General features: G+C 45.2%; 1 protein-coding gene across 3 annotated transcripts in view; it reads left to right on the top strand.

Moving 5' to 3' along the window:
- Nucleotides 1-23,504, top strand: part of ATP10B (ATPase phospholipid transporting 10B (putative)) — a 546,723-nt gene that overhangs the window by 480,281 nt on the left and 42,938 nt on the right. For all 3 annotated transcript variants that reach the window (XM_086931395.1, XM_086931397.1, XM_086931396.1), the window contains 6 exons: nt 5,794-6,046; nt 7,037-7,272; nt 9,279-9,446; nt 11,012-11,603; nt 19,392-19,495; nt 21,389-21,515. In XM_086931395.1, the coding sequence (XP_086787521.1) occupies nt 5,794-6,046; nt 7,037-7,272; nt 9,279-9,446; nt 11,012-11,603; nt 19,392-19,495; nt 21,389-21,515 (1,480 nt within the window). The remainder of the gene's footprint in view (nt 1-5,793; nt 6,047-7,036; nt 7,273-9,278; nt 9,447-11,011; nt 11,604-19,391; nt 19,496-21,388; nt 21,516-23,504) is intronic.

The raw sequence follows: 23,504 nt of genomic DNA, 5'->3' as shown, positions 1-23,504 counted from the left end.
AGTTGGTCCCCCTGTCGGACACAACTTCCTTGGTAAATCCCACTCGGGTAAAGATTCCCATTAGGGCTCTTGCCACTACAGGTGCAGTGACTGTCCTCAGAGGTATTGCCTCTGGGTACCGTGTGGCATGATCCACCAGTACCAGGATAAACCTGTGACCAGCTGCTGTTGGTGGATCCAAAGGCCCTACAATGTCGATGCCCACCCTCTCAAAGGGGGTGCTAACGACTGGAAGTGGTTCCAGGGGAGCTTTTAGCTTCACCCCTGTTTTCCCACTGGCCTGGCAGGTTACACATGTCCTACAGTATGTGTTGGACGCCACTTTCATCTGAGGCCAGTAAAAGTGGAGGACAAGCCGTGCAAAGGTCTTATCCTGGCCTAAGTGTCCTGCCAGGGGTATGGCATGAGCCAATTCCAAAAGAAAGGCTCGGTACTGTTGCGGGACTACCAAGGCCCTCGATGAACCAGGCGAGGGTACCTTGGGTTCACTGTAGAGGAGTCCATCCTCCCAGTAAATATGGTAATGTCCCGTAACATCACCTGCTGCTTGGGCTTCAGCCTGTCGCCTCAGTCCCTCAAGGGTGGGGCACTCCCTCTGCCCCTTACAGAATTCCTCTCTGGTAGGACCTCCCTCCACATGCCACTCCGCAGGGATGGGTAAATCCTCCAGAGAGTCTACTTCCCCCTCCACGGACTCCTGGTCCACCACCGCAAGTGGCCGATCTGTCTCATGGGGTGTGGAAGCCGGAGCAGGCTTTCTCTGTCTCCGGGTCTGTCCCTTCTTAGCAGCGGGGTTGGGCCATTGTTCCAGGCTCCAACCCAAGCGAACTCCCTCTCCGGGCAGTCGCAGACCGTGTGCTGACACAGGCCCAGTCAGGTGCACCCAGCATCGCAGAATGCGTCCGGTATTCCACCTCTCTCCAAGTGTTGTGTTCCATGTCATTCCCCAACAGACAATCGACTGGCACGGCAGGGCTTACGGCAACTCGAAGTGAACCTGCAACCCCCTCCCACTCAAAGGGAACCTCAGCCACTGGATAGTGGCCCATTCTGCCGTCAGCCATCGCGGCGGGGTGGAGTACATTAGGAACAACCTGCTCTGGGGACACCAGCTGACTTCTCACCATAGTCATACTGGCTCCTGTATCCCTCAGAGCCTCCCCTCTCTGGCCATTGATGGTAACCCATTGCCCATACTTTGTAGTATTTGGGGGCACCTGGATCTTTGGCACCATCTCCCGCTCTCCCAGGGACACTAAGGTGACACCCGCCCACTCACCCCCCTTATCTAAGGGCAACTCCTCCCCGAGCGCTACACTAGCTACTCCCGGTGACTTTCCTCCGGTGGGAGGGGGTGGTCTCTTTGGGCATCTGACATCTCCCTTATAATGTCCAACGCCACCGCATTCAAAACAGTGGAGAACCCTGGGCTGCTGGCTTTGGCCAGGATGAGGGTTCTGGGGCGGGTTTGCCCTAGGGGTGAAACCTGCTCCCTTCCCTTGGAAGTTATTTTGGGGACCTTTAGAGAACTCTTTCTTTTTCTCCCCCCCTCCTTCTTCTGGGGGGCGCCCTGTCCGGCTTTTTGAGATTCCCCTCCAGTCCCCTTGGAGGACACCCAGGTACTTGTCCAGATGTCCGCCTCCTCTGCAAGCTTCCGGGGATTGGTCAGCTTGCTGTCTACCAGGTGTTGGCGCAGCTCGGGAAAACATTTCTCGAGGAGGTGTTCTCTCAAAAACAGATTGTACAGCCCCTCATAATCTTTTACCTCACTGCCCTTGACCCAACCCTCTAAGGCCTTTCTGGCGTAATCAAGGAAGTCCACCCAGTTCTGAGTGCTCATCTTGTGGCTCCACCTGAACTTCTGTCGGTACCTTTCTGGGGTGAGTCCGAACTTCCTCAACAACGACAGCTTCATGGTGGGGTAGTTTGTCTGTTCCTCTGGATCCAGGGCCAGCAAGGTGTCCCGACCAGCAGGAGGCATGTACTTGTACAAACTACCCCCCCAGTGCTTCTCCTGCACTCCATGAACCTTCAGCGAAACCTCATAAGCGGCCAGCCACTTAGCTACATCGTCCCCCTGACTGAAGCTCGCTATCAGGTCCTTTGGTATATAGGGTTTGGTCTCCCTGGCTGACTCCTTTGGTTCGCTGCCACCATTTCTATCAGGAGAGGACCCCCGTCGCAGACTTTGGAGCTCCAGTTCCTTCAGTCTAAACGCGTGGACCATCCTCCTCTCCTCTTTCTCCTGCTCCAACTTAGCCAACTCCCACCTTAACTGTCTTTTCTCCCTTCTATCGGTGAGCTCGGCTTCCGTTAGGCTTCTCCCAGAGATGCTACTGCCCTTTCTGGAGTAGGACACTGGTCCGGTGAGTAAGTTTTCCCCCTCATGGCGGAATAACTCTTCTACCTCCCCCACCGTGTCCTGGTCGACCTCTTCATCCTCCTCCTTCGTCCCTTGGTGTGCCTCCACCCAGGCCCTAAGGCTAGTCTGGAGCTCCCCCTTCCTGGCACCATGTTTGAAAAAGACCCCCATTTGTTGGCAGAATATTTTCAATTGGGACACGGAATAAACTTCCAGGTTTTCCACAGCGAACTCCATTGTGAGTCAGGCAAACCTGGATACACACCAGAAATTTCAGAGGGGCAAGGGCTACCTAAAGCCAACTCCACCCACCACCAGGAATAAATTTAGAAAAAACAAAAAGACTAATTGGGAGGGCCGCAAGGAGAAAACTCCTGGTGTAGGTTGGGTGTATTACGTCAAATTACTAGTAAGTAGCTGCAACCAAGTCCGCAATCCCACCGCTAGGCACCAATATGTTGGAATTAGGTAGCCTGGCCTAGGGCAAGACTAACATTCAGAGGCACAGTGTAAAGGTTGCAGACCACCCAAAAGTAATTCCACGCAATAGCACTCAAAAAGAAAACACTACACCAAAATTATAGGAAAATACGTACTGCTTTATATAAAAATAATATTCTCTTTGTTGTCAAATATAAGTAGCTCACATATAAATAGCTCAAAACATTTCAAGTCACTTTTAGGATCAGCAGTTACACTTTTTAAATTACTAGCAGATTATCACTTTGTCTTTAAAGCAGTTACTATATTCTTGAACTCCTATCACACTTTTGCATTAGGATAAACTGTACCTTAGAATCAATCAGGCTAGATATTACTCCGCTAGAATCTTGGGAGAGAACTACGACTCACTATAAGCAAAAGCAAATATCATCACAGTATTAGCATTCTTTAGAATTTAGCAAGATCAACTCCTAAATCAGGCCAGGACTTCACTCTCAGTTGCATGAAATACCTTTAGATTTTCTACTATTTCTTGGAATACCATTGGTTTAGACTTCACTTACATCAGCATTTAATTAAGCCCCAAAAGTAGTTAAATGGGGTTATTTTGTAGTACTCTACACTTTAAAAATACCCCAGTCACTGAGGGTTTCCTCAAGTTAATCACCAAGAGGAATAGCTGGATTCGCTCTTCCTAGTACCCTTGTCATTAACTGGGAGGGTGTTGGGATTCACCTCAAGTATCAGTAGTTATCTTTGCCTAATAAGGCTCCCTGGCATCCGCTTTCCCACACCCCCACTCTCCTTACTTTTGCTTCAGGGGGGGTTTGGCGTCGTCCTGCGCCAGGCCACTGGATTAACAGCAATGAAGGGGATCGAGGAGCTGAGGCTAGGGAGGCCCTCGCGCCTCACAATGCTCCGCAATGCTTTTTCTCCTGCTCTTTCCTTCCCACTCGGGCCAGCTCCTCTGCGTGGCGCTCGAGGGGAAGGTTTGCCAAATTCAGACCGCTCTCAGGCCTCTAACGGGCCTTTCCGTTTCCCCCTCTCGGCTCGGCCAGCTCCTCTGCGTGGCGCGCGAGCGGAGGGAGAAGGCGGGATGCTCACGGGACTCCCTGAGGCGGCCAGCGCTCCTTCCGGTGCTCGGCGGGCCGCTTCTCTCTTGATCCTGCGCAGTAGCGCTCGCCCTGACACTGCTCTTCTCGATCCTGCGCAGTAGCTCTCGCCCTGACACTGCTCTGTTCCACGTACGCTAGCGGAAGAAGGCGTCCACCCGGGCCTGCTCGACCATAGGCCCCTCCTGCACTCGGGATATTACAGCGCTGGGGGCATGCGCGAGGGAGCAGCGTCTCCTTCCTGGAGATCGCGCACTCGCGACGGCGCCTCCCCTCACTCCCGGGACCGGGGCAATCACCACAAGCCGGCTCCTCACCTCAGGGCTGGCAGATACGGATCCACAGCGACGCCGCTCTCCACACTGGATTGGGGGGTGAAAGGGCGGAACAGCCCGATTTCTCTTGGCTCCCTCAGTGCCTGCTGCTCTCCTCAGTGGCGCTCCACCACAGCAGGTGAGAGATGACGCTCCAGGGGATTACGAAGTAGGAGATAGTCTTAGAGCATTTACCAGTCTCTGGACTGTGGCTGGGGGTAAGGGTACACTTTCTACCAGTCTCTCTAACTGGGCAGAGGACCACACTCCGCAGGCTTCAGTCTCCTTCTCCTTAATTCTTCCCCTCCCTGATTTAGAAAAGGGGCAAGCTAGGCGCCCAGGGTCTCCAGTAACTTCCCACAGCGGGGCCAAGACAAGTAGCTAAAAGGGGAGTTGTGGGTTGGACCAAATAGGCAGCTTCCCAGTCCAGGAGGTCAACCCTAAGTCTAACCTTTTCCCACCCTTAGCTACCACCTGTCCTCCAGCTGACTTCCACAGGTAGACAAAATGGCTGCCCCGCATTCCGCCTTATATAGGCTGCCCTTCAGTGGTCCAGAATGGACCAGAAGGTTCTGGAATGCCCTATGTTAGGCTATGGCCAAGTTCTGTTGGTGACAGTTGGGGCAGTTGGTGGCCACCATTTTAGGTGGTGCCAACTTTCCTGTCAGAACAGGCCTCTGGGCCTGAGGTAAAAGATTATGAGGGGGAGAGAGAACACCTATCCCCCTGACCAACACCTACAAAAAGTCAGTAGACAAAAAAAATTATTAAGGGTATGAGGGGCAAAAAGGGGACAAAATAAATAATAGTTAGGAGGGACTTTGCCAAAAAGCCAGACAGGTCTAACAAGCAGCATCAAACCAGGTAAGAGGGAGGAGTGATGCTAGCACTGCAGGGACAGTCTTCGGTACACAAAACTCAAAAGAGCAATATATTTGTGCAGGGTGTTCCAAGGGACACAGCAAATCATGGAACAATCCCACCATCCTCCATAGCCACCAATCGATAGGTACTGATGGCCACAATGACAAGGTGAATTTGCAAACCGTCCTTCTTTAATATGCTGTTGATCTCAATTTCAGGTACCCTTCCTCCGACTTAACTTCTGCAATCTAACGAAAGGTTGCAGACCTCTTGGCAGTTTTGCTCAACTCAGTATAAGGGCCTCCAACTTATGTTAACAACTTGAAGCATCCGCAAGCGCTCCTGTTAGAGATCTAAATAGTTGAATGTATTGATGCATGCCTGTATTTTATTAATGAACCAACGATTCTGTTTTTACGATGAGCATTTAGTCAGAGGCAGTGCTAACAGTTCATGCATTACTTCTAAAATAAGGACACAGCACCTTGGGAGCATTTGTTTGCAAGCAGACAGTAGAAAGATCAGGAGTTTATGTGCCCCTCTTGGATCTGCAGTAACACTGCTTCCACCAGTACTAAACTTTCCCTCCCAAGTTCCTTCAAAGGTGTTGGCACTATGGGGCACACTGAGTACATATGTATTTATGCGTCACAGTAACTCATGAGTTTCTAACAAAACTGGGCTCTCCTCTTTTCAGATCCTGATCCCGATCTCCCTCTATGTGTCCATCGAGTTGGTAAAAGTCGGTCAGATCTTCTTCATCCACAATGACCTCGATCTGTACGACGAGGAGATTGATATGTCCATCCAGTGCCGGGCCCTAAATATCACAGAGGACCTGGGTCAAATCCAGTACGTCTTTTCGGACAAAACTGGAACTTTGACAGAGAACAAGATGGTGTTTCGTCGCTGCACCATCTCAGGCCACGAGTTCTCTCACCAGGAGAATGGTAAGAAATGATTTGAGAATACCCCACCTGGATTTTAATATACATACCTCTAAACCTTCCTATGCTATGTGATCTGTCTCTAGAAAGAAAAGGTGTTAAGGGATATTTATCAGCATTTACCTCGGTCTCCCACAAAAATAGAATGTATTTTTTGTGTCACAACGTAAATAGTTAATCAAACAAAAGAGTTTAGCTAACAGTCCAAACGGTTTCAAAATGTATTTTTTTATAAACTCATTTTTTGTATTAAATTGTAAAAGTAATTGGTAGTTGAGAATTATGTAAGTCAGTTAGGGGTTGAAAACATTTGTAAAATTCTTATCTGAAATTTTATTAAAGGAGGAAAGATTAATTTCAATTCCAAGCTCACCACACACAAGCAAATGAACGAGGTGAATGATTTGTTTAAAAAAGACCGCAGACATCGAACTGTGCACAGTTTTCTCTCTAGTAACCTATTTGAAATTTCCCCACATTATTGAAGTTTTTTCAACAACTACAGGAAGTTGGATGAGTAAATAGGTCATTGTTTTGCGCATTTCCATTTATCTTTGTACCCTATTCCTGGCTAGAGTCCTCACCTGCCTTGTCCTCCTAGCATATACCTATGCATTTATAGTGCAAATATGACGCTCATAATCTGGATTGGCCTGTTTGAATTCCAAGTGTCCAATGACAATTTTGAATGGTCATTGTCTGCTGAGTCATCATTTTGCATTCACTATTTCCATTGATTTGCACTCCAGTGCAAATTGTCTCCCTATCAGCGAGCATGCCAACTGGCAATTGTAGTTTTCATGTTTATTTCTGAATTTGTACCGATTCACAGTAAACTGCAAATTGTGTTGCTAATCATCAGCTATTTAGATTTGCAGTTGGACATTTAAAATCTAGCTGGGAGGACCAGATGGATTTGCATCCTGAATTTTTTGCAATCTAATGCAGCAAGTAAAGAAATGATTGAACTCTTGGTGTTTGACTTCTTTCCAGCAAGACGCTTGGAACTGCACAATGATCTGGACTTGAATGATGAAGATTTGTCCAGGAATCGGAACTTTTCCCTGAGCAACTTGGATTTTGACTCTGTCTCCAAGACGGTGAGCCATGGTACCAAAAACCTGCGGCGATGCCAGAGTGCTGTCCCGCGGTTGCATGGCCACTACCGGAAGAAATCCGAAGGTCGATTTGAAGTTCCTACCTCCGAAGTAGCTTTCAGCAGTCCTATCGTGAGTATGAGTCTCTTTTTATTTAATTTTAGTTGTTAAATATCTATTTTTGTGTTAATGTATTTAATTTGTCTCTGGATAATTTAAATTCGGATGTAAAGTACCCACTGGCCTACCAGGGTACTGACAGCCTACTGACATGCCTTGCAGTTTGCATCTTGTGGAAGTTCGTAACCTTTAATAAACCTGATCAAACAGTTGCAACTTTATATTTGGACTTCCATGGAAGGCTCCTTCACGTGTCCAAATGTCTACTTTCTTCCATTTGTAAGTTACATGGCAGACAGAGCTATGCATGACAATGAGACATAAGCACTGTCTGGCATGTGTCGGGTGTCCATGCATTCTGACTAAGGCAACGCTCATTTTTGTTTATTCTTTTTTTCTTATTTGTATTGTGCAAACAATGCTACTGGTCCAGGTTGAAGACTCAAAATAGAGCTACCTCTTGTCATACCTATCAAATTTACTTACTGGTCATACCTCTATCTGTAGTTTACCTGTATACAGCACAGAAAAAAGAGAAGAGAACCAAACTTAACTTTCAACTAGGTTGTCTTTTATTTATCAACACCCCTTACAGGGTATTGGAGGATGGAGACGCCGTGACTGAGCGGGATAGTGAAAGCTAGGATGATGGCACACCACTGAACCACGAGGTCCAAAACGAGCAAAGACGCATTATTACATAGGAATAGACGTGAATTACAACTTTAGACATTTAAATAGATTCAACAGGATATTGGTGCCGCGTGTACGATAATGGATAACCATACCATTTTGGCGTCCAAAACCCCGATAGGAATTTGACATTCTGGAATAATATCCTCCATTCCGTATCTAAAATGATTCATCTGTAACCTTGGCCAATTACTAGCCCAGTGACCGATTCTATATGCCCAATGGCATTTCCTTACTAAAATTTTTAGAACCCCCCATCTTTTACTGTCTGGAAATTGTATGCTTCCGGCCCTTATGAAGGTGACAACATCTTGCTTTCACCGAAACGTGCGTAGGCCATCGACACACACGTCTGAGAACCCTAATCAAAGACCCATGTGAAAAAGGAGCTTCTTCGAATTGGGCAATGATGGACAGATGCCATCTTGTGTACAAATTATATAGATCCTTGTCTCAGATGTGGTTTTGCACGAATACATTTTGCACAGTATAAGTTTTAGTATGTATGAGAGGAATGAGTGGTAAGAGAGGCTGATTGAGAGGATATTTTCTGATTTCACTTTTGTTCTTTTTTTCAGTGGAGGTTAATCATGGATGGTTATGATGTATATGAAGAAAGAAAACATGTTTTTATATGTATAAAAAAGTTAAAAATATATCTAACAAGAATGTTTAACAAAAAAGAGAAATAATGCTTTTTGATAAATCAAAAACAACCTAGGTGAAAGCTAATTTTGGTTCTCTTCTCTTGTTTCTGTGCTGTATACACATAAACTACAGATAGAGCTATGACTAGTAAGTAAATAAGATAGGTCTAACAAGCGGTAGTTCTATTTTGGTTCTTGCTTGTCCCCCTCCTCTTGGACCTTAAAGTAACCATGGGGTACCTTGGCCTTATACCAGGTTGAAGACCCCACAAGCAATAAAAAACATGACAAAAATAGAAAAACACAACAATTAGGATGTTTTTAAGGAAACAGTATAACTCAAAGAAGAGAAGGATGGCTACCTAGAGCATATGCACTTAAAAAAAATAAGTTATTTGCAGATATATAAATTAATCAAAACACATGGAAAAAAGAGAGCTTAACAAATGAAGCATAAAGACTCCCTTCAGTGGTCTTATTCGTGCCTCAACCTTGGGTGTGCAGTTATGTACAAGTTAGAGGGCTCTTGTACTGGTGAACGAATAATCACATTTTTGGCTAACCTATCAAAAAATCCAAAACATCAGGTTTAACTGTATTGTAATCGGAAACCATTATTCCAAAATCTGTTGGCATTTGGTGCTTTGATAATTCATAACTTTTCCCCTTGTCCTTTAGGAAAAGGACGTGACCCCAGACAGCACGCTTTTGAAGAAGGTGAGAGATGCAGCTGTTCATATGGAGGCGGGCAGCAACGCCCTGAACTCTGCCATTGGAGATTTCTTCCTGGCACTAGCTATCTGCAACACTGTTGTTGTGTCAACTGCTACAGAACCCAGACAACGGGTATGTATGTCATTGGACAGCTCGTGGTTATAGATTGGTTTATGCGTGGCCATGGGGTTTCAGATTGAATCTGTACAGAAGAACAATCAAAGAGAAATTCTATGTTTTTCTGAATTTAATTCATTTCCACCGAGTGCAGATCATTTCAAAATGATTCCTCAATTTTCCAAGATTGAAATCACTCTAGGAATTATTTTGGTTGTTGGGTAGATTATTGGTGCTTTAAGAATTTACTTAAAGAAAGAAAATTGGGTGAAGGTTACAGATGGAGATGTAGATTTGTCTTTTAAGGTTAATAATGTCTAAATAATTCTTTGGTGGCTGTTCCAGATAATACATTTGTAGGGTGTTACTGGGAGTGTCTGGCATTTACAAGGATTCAGATTTTCGAGTGTCTGCAACAACCAACTAAATTGCACATTTCTAGATTAATTGCGGAGGAATTTGTGTCAATACATTTCCCACAACTCTTCTCAAATGTGATCTAAGTTGTAAAGGAGTTGGGCTTCTTTATTTATTTAGTTTTTTATGTTTAAATCTGTTTTTATTTTTGCAAAATAGAAAAAAAAATAAGCTTACATTGCGCGAGAGTATCTCTCTAATATGACATGTAATAATGCAACTTCCGATTTTGAGAAATGTTAAAACAAACAGAAGAAAAGACCAAAGAAACAGCCCCCCTCCTAAACTAACTCTTCCCCCCCCCCCCGACCAAGTACCTTCAATCGAATGATCCGACCTAACTGGGGAAATGATTGAATTGTATGTAATCAGGATTCTGGCTGAGTGGAATCGGGTTCAGCTAGGCGGAGTAGGCAAAGATAATGAGGACAAGTTAGTTCTCTGAATTCCTTAGTCAGCAGTTCAATGAAGGGCTGCCATATTTTTCGAACGGTGTCATCTCGCGATGTTAGAGAGAGAGGGTCAATATTTAGTTTTTAAACTTGAAAACTTCATTGAGAGTTGGTAGTGGTTCCCTAAACCACAGCCTACTCATCCTGAAGCGACCAGCCCAGATTACAAAGGGGAGTAATGAGTTGCCGCCCCAACTAGGCAGTTAGTAACTTATCAATCATTTGCAAGCGGAATTACAGTAGCAGATGAGAGACAGAAAGAGAGAAAGAGAGAGAGTGAGATAAAGAGAGAGATAAAGAGAGAGAAGAGATAAAGAGAGAGAGATAGATAGAGAGATAGATTAAGAGATAGATCAAGAGCGAGATACATCATGAGAGTGATAGAGAGAGAACAAGAGAATGAGAGAGAATGAGAGAACGAGAGCGCGAGAATGATAGAGAACGAGAGAGTTGGAAGAGACACCCAAGACACAACTCATTAAAAAACTAAATTCATAACCATTTCTTAGTGCATTTTGTAATTCTGTAAACATTTTCTGAATAATAAATGTATTTAGTGCATTTAAAAAAGCTATTTACCTGCCCCAAACCCTCTGATTCACAGAATCGGAGGGTTTGCGACCAGTAGAAAGCTTACTTCATCTAGCTTTTGTTTCCTTTTGTCCTCTCGTATTTTAAACTATGGTGTGCTCTCTTGCTGTCTTTTTCCAGGTGACGGAACCATCCCAGCTTAAAACGGGGAACTCCATGGTGAGGGTCCAGCAGTTGTTCCAAAAGCTGAGGCAGTTGCGTCTCAGCCAGTCCTCTACTCCCTCCTTATCTGGCACAAGAACTAGCTTGTCCCAAAAGACCAATACAGTAACTCCAGTGAACAGCAACTCTTCAGCCAAAGACAACGCGTCTTCCTCCAGCGTGGCAGAGAGAGCGGACTCGAGCAGAAACTCCTGCAGCCAGAGCGGCACCAGTAGTGTGGAGCCCTCGCTGGATGAGGCCAATACAGCTGTCTGTGAGGCACAGCTGGAGTCAGAGGTCTGCTATGAAGCTGAAAGCCCTGATGAAGCTGCGCTAGTGCACGCTGCCCGGGCCTACAGCTTTACCCTGGTGTCCCGTACCCCAGAGCAGGTGACCGTGAGGCTGCCTCAGGGTACCCTCCTCACCTTTGAGCTCCTATACACCCTGGGCTTTGACTCTGTCAGAAAGCGGATGTCGGTGGTGGTGCGCCATCCTATCACACAGGAGATCATTGTGTACACCAAGGGGGCCGATTCAGTCATCATGGACCTGCTGGAGGATCCTCCACGATGTAAGTATGATAGTCCTTCTTTTATTCATTGTTATGGTTTCATTTTCCACGAATTCATAGTTGATTCATGAGCCCAGTTGTCCACCTCAGTTTCTAGAGACAGAGTCGGAGACCATATATTTGCCAAAGCTAAATTCAACATGGATTAACATATTCATTACAAGGAACAATAAAATATATTCATTAATGTTTCAGAATTTCAGAGCTGGCAGGCTTAAATTGTGTTTGCCATTGCCTTTTTCTCTCTCTATTGTATTATAAAGAGAAACCTAAAATGGTTCAAATAGTTTTGGAGCTAGGTCGTCTAGTGGATAAAGCGCCTACACACATTGCACTGGCCTGTCTCCTGAAGGTCTTGGTGAAACAGTGACCACATCCGTATTCTGCTGCTCATGCAACTTGTGCCTGGAGTTCTGTGTAGTGCTTGTAGCCAGAGTGTGGACAACCTTCTAAATGCATGGTCCAAGGAGACCTCATGTCTAGAGGCAGAAGCTAAATAATCGGGGCTCAAATCTGTAGCAATTGCGTTCTTAAGATGAATATACTGTACGCATAAATTGTACATCTTACTGCAAAGTATAAGACTTTGGGGACAGTTCAGGTTAGAAGTGTTTTTTTGTTGTGTGTGTACTCGGGTGAGTTTCTGCCATTTTCATGAGTAATTTTGGTAAGGTGATCTGTGTGCAGTGGTCGCACACTCACTGGTATTAGCACATAAGAGCCCAAATGTAAGAAGCTTCAGACATAGGTAGCTTACTTGTTGGCATTTGCAGCACCTTGGGCATGGGAAATAAGACTTAAGCACAAACATTCCTCTCCTCTCTTGTGTGAGTCAATTTCAATTTCAAAATACTTTATTCGGTTTTACAAATATAAAACCATAAAAGCAATGTTACAACAGTAAAAAGGGTCTGTTTAAAAAACATATACATTAGGCTTGGACAAATGTTATAAATAATTCATTCAAGTATTGACACAAACATGTTAAAAACTATCGTCCATACAATATGTGCAAACTCTAAAGTAACATTTTAATTAATACAGTAGCCACAGTACGGGGATCCATTAATTCGGAAAGCTTTTTCTCAGTCTCAATGCCGATTTTAAAAATCCAACCACAAAGAGGGTACTTTCTGGTTTTAGCATTTGCAAGAAGCAAAGAGCTGGGCGAACCTGGGTAAAAGTCATCTTTTTTAAAAGGGGCTTAAAAAAAAACCTCCGGGGGACATCATAGTAGTAGCAAAAAAACAAAGTGCGTCAGGTCCTGTGGAGATGAATCATCGCAGCCACAGAAGACAACACCTGACCTCTATGGCTTCCCTTTGGAACAGCAAGTTGGAGGTAATAATAATCAAACCAAAACTTGGTTAATAGGAACCGCTCATGGGAAGAGAAGGGGCCATGTAAGATATGGTTCCAGCAATGGAACAGTTTTAAGTAACATGAATTTACGTACGCTGGATTTTGCCAGATCTGCCCCCTCTCTATTTAATTTTTGCCATAGAGAAAATGTCTTTTTTGCATAAACCACATCCCCAATTTTGATCGTGTCAGGACTTAAAAAGGTCCGGACGCCCCATTTCATTAAAACAGGTTTTTAAATATTTTAGCCAGGGGATGTTAAGCATGTTATCCAAGGACAGGGCCTCTTTGAGCAGCTGGTGATTAAGGGTAAGATCTTTATTTAACTAGCACTTAAGCCAAAAGAGCAAAGGGCGCATAGCTAAAGTGTCACCAATGAATGGGAGCCCGGTTTCTTCATGAGTAATTATATTTGAAGTTCCTTTGGGTACTCCCAATAGCTGTTTTAGGAAGTTGTTCTCCGCCACTTGGATGCCCTTGGCTGCTACATATCCCCATAGCTCACTGCCATAACTGCTAATTGCAACGCTTTTTGCCTGATATAACTTCAGCATTGCAGCAATTGGGCGCTTGCCCATTTTGTTCGCAAAGCTGAAGATAGAGGCATTCGCCCGTGTAATCTCTCCTCCTTTCCTCACAACAAGGGTGCCCCAATTTAGATGGTCATCAAATAGGACACCCAAGTAGGAGAAAGTTGTGGTTATGGGCACTTTTTCATTATTTACCATTAAAGGGCAACTACGCTTCGGGCGGGTCCCAACCTGTAATATGTAGGATTTAGAGTTGTGTATGGCTAGTTCGCAGTCAGCCATAAAGCTATGGAAGGCATTCAATAGAGACTGCAGGCCTCTTGTGGTTCGAGCCAGAAGGACCGCATCGTCCGCATAAAGCAGGACGGGAAGGCCCCTACGCCCTACATATGGGAAATCCACCCCAGTTTCGGTCAGAGTCTTATCCAGCTCGTTAATATATAGATTAAAGAGAAAAGGGGCTAAGATGCATCCTTGCCTTACTCCCCGGTCAACAGTGAAATCCCTTGATACTCCGAGGTCCTAGGAGATTCTAATGTTCGCCCTGGTATCCCTGTGCAGAACCCTCAGGAAGTTGGCCAGAGTGACATCCACCCCCATGGTGCCCATGGACTGCCACAGTTTCCACCGATTGACACAGTCAAATGCGGAGGAAATGTCCATGAACGCATGTAGATGGCACCCTTACGGGCGACGGTGTACTTCCTGAGGATCATATACAGGTTGAGGCATTGTGCCAAGGTAGAGTGCCCCGGGCAAAACCCGTACTGGATATCAGAGATGACTCAATGAGGGAGATCGGTCTATAACAACTAGTGCTATTACGAACTCCCTTCTTGAAAACTGGGACAATCGTGGAGGTACCCCATGACTCTGGGCAACCTTCCACCACCGCTGCATTAAGGACAGCCATGAGGACCGGAGTCCAGAGGGACTGGTTTGATTTGAAAAGGTCTGGGGGCAAGCCATCCGGGCCAGGAGTCTTGTTACAGGTCAGGCCTGAGATGCCTTTCTCAACCTCACACGACGTGAACGGGGGCAGGATTTCTTTACTTCCTCCCAACTTGGGATATAACTTGGGCGTAGTGCACTTAATTATGGACCCGAAATTTTGTACCCAGTCATCTTCTGTGATGTTCGTGCCGATGACACCCACCCCTTCCCTATCAAATAGGGGTCTGTTGATTATTACCCAGAATATCGAGCTGTTACCTAGTGTACCTGTGTCTAGGAGCTCTTTTCAAATGGCGTCCTTTATTTCGGTTTTCAGAGTTGCCATGGCCCTTTTGTAAATAAGGCGGAGAAGCCTGATCCGAGATTGATCTCTGGGGATGGACTTCAGACCCGCCTTTAGCTCTCTTGCATCTGTCGAGCATACACAGTCAAACCACTTGGGGTCTCTAGGCGATGGCTTTCATGCACAAATAGACATCAGGGTTCCCACCTTTCTGACAATACCCTCAAAGGCCTTAAGTACATTCCTAGGAGAAGAATCAAAGGACACACAGAATGCTAAGTCAACAGCGCAAGATTCCCGGATATTGTCATAAAAGACTTCGGGGTTCACCTGGGGCCACTTAAGTCGGCGCCTACCGTCCGTGAGTTTCAACATGCCGGGCGCTACCTTCTTTCCCTGGGGATTCAATAGATCTTGGAGCTGCAAACGTCTCAGAATCCATGCGGTATTGTTGAATCCAGTACTGAGAAGCCCTGCTGTCCGAACTTTTCTTCTTTCCAAATTGTCTGTCGCCGATTGCTTTTATTGGGTTTGTTTCATGTTGTTCTCTTTTTCATGCCCACTACTGTGAAGCGCTCTGATACCTTCGGGTCTTGTTAGCGCTATAGAAAACTTCTAAATAAATAAATCTCCACCGAGGCGTACCCATACGGGATTGTGGTCGCTAAAGGTACTGCTTCTGATTTTAAACTCCAAAAGAGAAGATTGTAGGCCAGCGGAAATAAGAACATGATCTATAAAAGAGCCCCCATTATGACCTTTAAAGGAAGGAACAAGCTCTTTACTGGAATCGTCTACCATGGACATGGTTGGAATCAAATCTAGTTCATTAAATTATTGAGTACATCTCCCTGCAGTGAATGCTCAAAGTGTAGACCCCCACCCCCCACCCCCCCATCTTTGCGCAGCCCAATTCTCCCATGCAGGTTAATGCCGGGTCTCCTTACGGTCGTAAATTAAAATCACCAGTTAACATAAGGCAGTGGAAGAAAAGGCCACAATGCTGTTTAACAAATTCGCCCAATAAAGTGATCTTACGGGACCTCACGGAATGTACTGCATTATAAAAGTTAATCAGACAGAGACTTGCATTTCCTTGCTATAAAGCAATAGCATGGAGATCTAGGTGGGGGGAACACATTTCCTTTATTCTGCATTTATAAGCTAAGGCTGTGTAAATAACCAAACCGCCCTTAGCTCTACCCCTTATTGAAGGCAGTGCGGGAACAAAAAAAGCTTTGTAGCCCTCTAAGAATAAGTTACATTCCACCATCCAAGTCTCCTGCAGGCAAATCACCGGGAATTGCTTAATGAACGATACCCACTTAGGGTCAAGGAACTTCCCCGCTAGTCCTGCGATGTTCCAGGAAATAATGTTATGGGGTACTTTCTCTAGGGGATCCCCCAAGGAGACATTCAATTGAACCTCTGGTGACACGGGGATACACACCCTTGGCGGGGACTGCCTGCAATGTAAAAGGGGTGCGGGTAACTGGGAGTCCGAGGTTAGTGCAATAGAATCTGGGCTTGAACTCAGTCAATCGCAATCTTCTAATCCTGAGAGGGCAGCAAATCTGTTTGGCCCTGGGGGATTAGCGAAAAGGGACGCCCCTCTAGGGTGGAATATCTTGGAATGTGTGGAATTATATGGGAGCTCACTCGACTCTCACTCTGGCCATGTGGTTGGTAATGACCATAAGGATTATCGCTGCGTGATGACGCAGGTTGATAAAAAAAGCCCAGGGGCAGGATCTGTATGTTAGAACCTCTGTGAGACTGGCAGAAACGAGACTCTCTGAATATTCTTTCAACAATCATTCGATCATTAAAATTTACAATAATGCAACCCCCCCACCCCTGTTTTTCTGGCATTACCCACCCAGCCCATGCGGCGGACCATTAAAATCTTTCGGTCTAACGCCGGGCCTACGGAGGTGTTACTGGAAAGCCAGTGTGTGACTTTGTTCTTAAGCTGGCTAAATACCTCATTAGTGCCTTGAGGGAGGGGTGGAACGTTCCCTAAAATAACCTCCAAGGGTGTTGATTGAGGGGGTAAATTAATAGATGTGTAATTTAGAGAGATGGCAGAGTGGCTGCCACCATCACCAACATTGTCCTCCAAACACCGGGGAGCCTGGGCCTGTTGTAAAGCTGGGGGAGCCTTGCCTTAACCGGACGCTCCTTGAAACCCCCCACCACCTGCCCTGTATGATTAATGACCAGGTTTCTGGGTAAGTTAGAAATGGTTGTATTCCCCTGACCTACTGTAAGGTGTTGGAAGCTTACAATGGGATCTGAACTGATAGGCCATTATTAGTATTCTCATTGGTATCGGTTATTGGCAAGATTTTCATATGAGCTACAAGACTTTGCTCTATCTCGTTTAATTTAGACACAATGGGGCCAGTTTTTCCTCCAGAATATGGATTAGGAAAAATGTCATAGATTCTAATAGATGATGTGCATCCATGGGCAAAATTGCCACCTGGATGCCCCTTGTGGCTAGAACTGGTGATGACGGATTATTATTATTATTTTTTTTTTGCTTGGCTGGAAATGGCTTTGCACTTTCTTTTCCTTGTCCCAATGAAGCTACACTCATCCCCTAAGCACTTCGATATAGACGAGCCATTATTGCCTTCATCGGGCATAGAGGTATTCTTTTCATTAAGGCCACTCTCCCCTGGCGTAACACTATGAGAGATGGCCTGCCTATTTGCTATTATTACTACAGGGGATAGAGCCTATGCGATACCTCCCCCACACCCTCTATAACACCAAGGGGCATATCTTCTGCAGTTATATCTCTTTCGGCATCTATGGTGTGTGAGGTACCACCTAGCACTAAAGTGGATCCTTTGGTGCCCTTGTTCACGTCACTCTTCAAAAGATGCAGGGTGCCTGTTGGTGATCTAGATAGACATCTATTAACCATCTCAATTTCCTTGTCGATGACTTGCGCAGCCCTTGTGAGGAAAGCGTCCATTGTTGTAACAGTGGATTTAGCAGCCGCTATGGTCCCTGTGCAGGACACCTGAGTCTTTCTCTTCCTCATCTGTGCCACCCCATAATGGAAGACAGTAACCCCGCAAATTGAAAACCAAACGAAAAAGGCACAATAACATATATCATATCAAGGTAAGTATACAGGGAACAAGCAGTACATTAAATGGCCCTAGATGATCGAAGGAAAAAACAAAATAACGTGGCCCAGCCCGGCCTCTCACGGTCCCTGACTGGCACGCCCTTGGCGGGGCCACAAGAGGTTAAGTAGCGCTGTGGGCGGATTGGACACAGGTAAGCACACTCCTGAGGCTCCTGGGGCTTGAAGTCCCACACGCCAGCGCAACACAGCAGCAAGCTCCCAGTCCTTCTCTGCGAGCGGTAGTCAATCAGTCTATCTCAGTCACTCCTTGGAGCTGATGCCCCCCATGTAGACTGTTACTGCCGCCACCACGGTCGCGCCTCACTTCGCCCAATACTATTGACCGGAAAACAGTCGAGAGCTGGTAAAACCTGCCCTCTATCAATAAATTATCCAGCTCTCCTTCCGCTCTCCTTCAGCTCCTTCTGCCCCAGGAGCTCAGTTGGAGCAGACGCCGACCACACACGCACACGCCGATTTCAGAGCACAGTGCACAAAGCTCTGGCAATCTTCAAGAAATGGCAGGCAGCAGGGGTCATGAGGTCATGGGAGCCGAGGAAGCTGCGGGACCATGAGGCCGATGGAGCAGCTCAGCAGCTTTTCGAGGGGCTCGGCTCGGCAGGGCAGGGCAGGGCAAAACGTGGTAACGCTAGCGATCAGGGCCGGATTGAGAACCAAAACCGGCCCTGGCAACGTGCTTGGTCGGCCCCCTTGGGGTGTGACCGAGCTCTTTGTCGGGCTGGTTTTCGGCCGATTTTGTTATGGGGCCGATATTGCAGCTATGCTGCAAAAACGGCCCTGTAACAAAAACGGCCCCCTCGGCCCAAAACCGGCCCCCACCCTTGCGGCGCACCGGGGGACTGCCCGGTGCCCGCAACGGCCAGTCCGGGCCTGCTAGCGATGAAAGTGATAAAAGTGGTGAAGCGCAGATGAAACAACGAGGAGTGGAGCGGCGTCCTCCACCACCGGGCTCGCGCTCACACCCACTCTTCGAGCTCTGTAGCACACACACTGCAGTGTGAGTCACATTAATGGGGGTCAGAGAGGGGGAGAGTTGACACAGCAACTGCCACAAGCTGACCTGATACAGAGTTCAACACATTTGTTTAGTCTACATTTCTCATAATGCAGCTCATCCTCACAAGCTCTGCCCATAACAAAATCTCACCCAGAGAATAAAGTGTTGGTACAATCAGCACTTTCACCTAAAGATACTGTAATTTGACTGTTGTTCATTGATAATTCTGAGCATCAAACACTTCTCTTTGCTGTGACGCAGGGGAGATTTTGGGAACACTCCTTATACTACTTCATTCAACAAAGAGAGGGACTGAGAAGTGAGGCACGTAAATCACTGCTTCACCCTAAACTATTAGAATCTTACATTCATACAACTACTTTGAGGTGGTTAGTTTCCCATCCTCCACTCTGGCCGTGTTACAAGTTCTGGTGTTTGTGACAAGATGAGACTGGAATACTTAATAGAAATGCTCAGGCTTGTGGATATTTTTCAGGTAATGTTGATGACCAGAGGATGGCTAACGTGCAGTCCAGGACACAGAAGCACCTGGATTGGTATGCTCGTGATGGTCTGAGGACGCTGTGCATCGCTAAGAAGGTAGGTGAGATGTGGTTTGTGGTGATAGTGTTACTTAGAAAAACAGTTAGAGATGCATGCTCTTAAACCACCCCGAGGAATTACTTCAACTGTTAATCAATATTTCTCATATGCCATCAATATGTGCATTCATTCAAATAAACATCGGAACCATGGTGTCCATCATTTGTCATTTATATCATATGTTATATACGTGCTCCTGAAGCCTCAGTCAGCTTATGCAACAGTCTATAAACATAAATGTTGTGGTTCTTATTTGTAAGAACCACAACATTTATGAGGCTTCAGGAGCACGATATGTATATATGTATATAATGCATACAGTACCAACAGTATAACACACTATCGGAAAGATATTGATTGTAATAGTGTGGTTTGTGTTGCCTTTCTCAATTTGTTGTAAATTATTTACTGTTTCGTATATAACATATGATATAAATGACAAATGATGGACACCATGGTTCCGATGTTTATTTGAATGAATGCACATATTGATGGCATATGAGAAATATTGATTAACAGTTGAAGTAATTCCTCAAGGTACCTTTTCTATATTGCATATTTACCCAGTTCCTTGGGGATTATTGGGTTGCCCTGTCTTTATTTACTTAAACCACCCCAGCTGCTCCATTATACTCTGTCCTTTTTATCTCATCTTCGATATTAACAATGGTTTGGATTCTGTGGATTAATGTAGCCCACCCGTCTCCACTAACTAGCCCTTTTCTCTTATTGAGACTTTTTGTGGTTCTTGCTTTCTGAGAGAAGTGCATGTAAATCACATTTGCTAGTTTGTGGAGGAGGCTTGTTGGTGCCAAGTTGGTGAGGTACTAGCACATGTTTGATGCTGTAACAATAAATATTTGTTTAGCTTGGCTGCCTATTCCTAGGTGGCTGAGAAAACTTTGGATGCATTGTTTTGACCCGATGATATGCTCACGACTCAGTTTTCCTTCTCTATTATTGTTGTGCTTTATTTTCCACCAAATACCCAATGCTTTCCAGACTCATGCTCTGATTGAAGAACTCTAGAAGTCACCAGGAAACCACCATTCTGACAAATGCATACGAAAATGCCACCCATTAGCAGAGCTTTATTATTTTACAATATTCCTTGTCGAGCTGAATAAATACGTATAAATGCCGTTGCCATGGGCAGTGGTTTGAGATGTGGTTAATGGTTATTTCAATTTGCCTATTTCCAAGTTTCATGTTTTTTTCAAATCTAAAATTTTCACTTATGGTATCTGAAAATGCTATATGTAAATGTAAATGTACAGGAATTTATATAGCGCAAATCACCGAGCGGTTTCTAAGCGCTTGCTTAGGGAACCCGTCCTGGTATTCCCCTGTGAGATAACCCCGGCAGGGTATCCGCAAGGTGAAAGCCAGGCATCCCGCCACAAGGGGCCGTTGTGGAGATTAAGCAAGCTATTGCCCAGAGTCGCAGAGTGTGAACCCATGAATCAAGTAGGCACCGAGGCGAGAATTGTCGAGTCCATGGACATTTTAGGACTCAAGACCCCGCCGTGCCGGGAATTGAACCCTGGTCCCGGGCTGACATCTGCTTCTAGGTCTGCCTCCTCTAACCAGTGAGCCACACTTCTCAGCTAAGAAGCTGGACAGTTGCCAGTTCATGCCAATCGTAGACCCGAGGCTGTGGAAACGCCTGGTTTCTCAGATTATCTTCATGCAGTCTGTCATAGTGTAGGGATGCCATTATTTGGCAAGCTGCGCTGACGCATGATATTTTAGCACATGTTTATACTGAAACAGAATTAATTTGTGATTTTCCACCAGACAGATACACTGGGGTCTGAACTGTTGGAGAAATAATCTTTTACATTTGTCTTGGATGAGTTTATTGATTTTTTTCTCCCCTATCTTGTACAGGTTTTGAGCGAAGCTGACTTTCAGAGATGGTCCAATTACCGCCAAGAAGCTGAGGCTGCAATTGACAACAGGGAGGAACTTCTGATGGATACAGCAGAGCGTCTTGAAACCAAACTGACATTACTTGGTAAGTAAGACGTCTTTCAAGGATGTTCTGGGAGATAACAATTTGCATTTTACTACATTGCCATGGTCAAAATCAACTTGTACACAACTGGAAAGGGACTGAAGGTGGGGCCGAGATACAACCACAGCAGAGTGAAATTTAGCCAATATGGATTATCAGATAGGTTGAGGTGGCCTGACAGTTAGAACTATTGCCATCTCCGTTATAGTCAGTGGTATACAATGAAATGAATGTTAGCTCAACAAATGTTTTTACCCCAGCATCTCCCAGAAGGTACTGATATCTAACACTACATTCTGAGAAGTTTAACCTCAAAGGTATCTTAGGCATGGGAGCTTTGCTATATTCTTCATGATCACAAACTCTTTCTCCATGGACTTCTCGATGTGGCAGTCTGTGCCCTTCCTCCTCCCTATCTACTTGTGCACTGGGTGCCTAATAAGTCAGATGACATACCCATAATCAAGCCACAGCTTGAGTATACGTCAATAGTATTTGCACATTGCTCATTGATAAATTGTTGAGTAACATACAGTGTGCCCAAAACGAGGGCAGCTGCCATATCTTCAGCTTAAGGATGTCTTCACTTGTTTCTCATGAGGGTCATATGTAGCTCTGCTTGTGTCTGACTCTGTTGGCTGAGAACATGTGGCTTTTTACAAGTTTTTTATTTCAGAGAAGAGTTAACTCTTTCAACCATGTCACTAACCCATATCGGTGAGTTATGACTGACCGTTGATGACACTAGTGGGTGGAGACAGTTATATGTTTACGGGCGAGAGCATCAGTCTGAGTAGGTGCACATGAGTGGGAGGCATGCTTACCTCATCTCTTGGTTTACTTTGTTGTTAGGAATATGGGATGGATTTTTCCTACTGTGTCCTGCTTAATTGAAGGTCTGGTCTCTTAGACCATATCCCTTCCTGGATAGTGGAGATTAGACTACATGGATGCATGGGTATAAGTCGTTTTGTCTTTTATTCCCTATTTACCTTTTGCTCCCTCCAAGGTTTTATCATGCATGATACTAGAATTGTTGTAAAGCAGGTGGACATCGGTTCTTACAATCTTTTTATGCTTGCAATAGTCTAGGCACTTAGGACTGTCAATGTTTATCTCTTTTGTTTCTAGGTGACTGCATGCCATGTTATGCCTTTTCTTTCTTCCTAGGTATGAGATTTGCATTTTCTCCATCTCCTTATAATTATTCCTTGTGAAATGAAGATAGTTTTTATAGAGTAGTTTGGTGCTTGTATGGATTCCATGTTATCGTCAGTGCATAATGCAGAGTGCCACACACTTGCTCCATTGGTCTATTTCTAGGGAAGTGTAAGTCAGCATGATCGGGTAACGAGTTCACTTGGATGCATGCATAAAAGAAATCAGGCAGCTGTGTTTTGTACACATTTCAGTCATCTGGTTAGGATGTGGTGGAGGCCAAGGAGTGAGTCAGCAGTGCTCATTTATGACCGGAGTAGGAATAATAAGTCAATGTCTTTTGTGAGTTTGACAGCTATGAGAGAATACAACCCAAGGTGAGAAGGTATAAGTAGCATGTTTTGACTAATTTGCTGATGATGGACTCTAACGATAGGTCTGTGATTTTTTCCAAGATATTTTGCTGTTTTGGATGAAGGTGCCTAAGGTGGCTGGACAAGACAGTTCGGCATGGGGTCATCTTGCTCCTTCATATGTGATTCCTGCATTGCTCGGGTGGAGTTTTATACAGTTTCTGGCTATCCAGCTGTGCACCTTGTGATGACATAAGAATAATGCTCGTAGCACACCACTTATCACAGTCTATTTAGACACTATTCAAATAAAGAAAATACAACAACAATCCATTGGTCTCTTGATGGTCTTTGTTTTCTGTTTATTCTCCCAATTCTAATCCCTTATGCCAACGCGTTTCGCTGTGGGATACAAAAACCCTCTGGCTTCCTCAGGGCTCAATGTCGTTGTTATGGAGTTCCTCTGGACAGGTATTTT

The sequence above is a fragment of the Lissotriton vulgaris genome, chromosome 7 (assembly GCF_964263255.1).
Source record: "Lissotriton vulgaris chromosome 7, aLisVul1.2, whole genome shotgun sequence".
In the NCBI taxonomy this organism is placed as follows: domain Eukaryota; kingdom Metazoa; phylum Chordata; class Amphibia; order Caudata; family Salamandridae; genus Lissotriton; species Lissotriton vulgaris.
The sequence above is the reverse complement of the archived record's forward strand: the minus strand, read 5'-3'. Positions and strand labels throughout refer to the sequence as shown.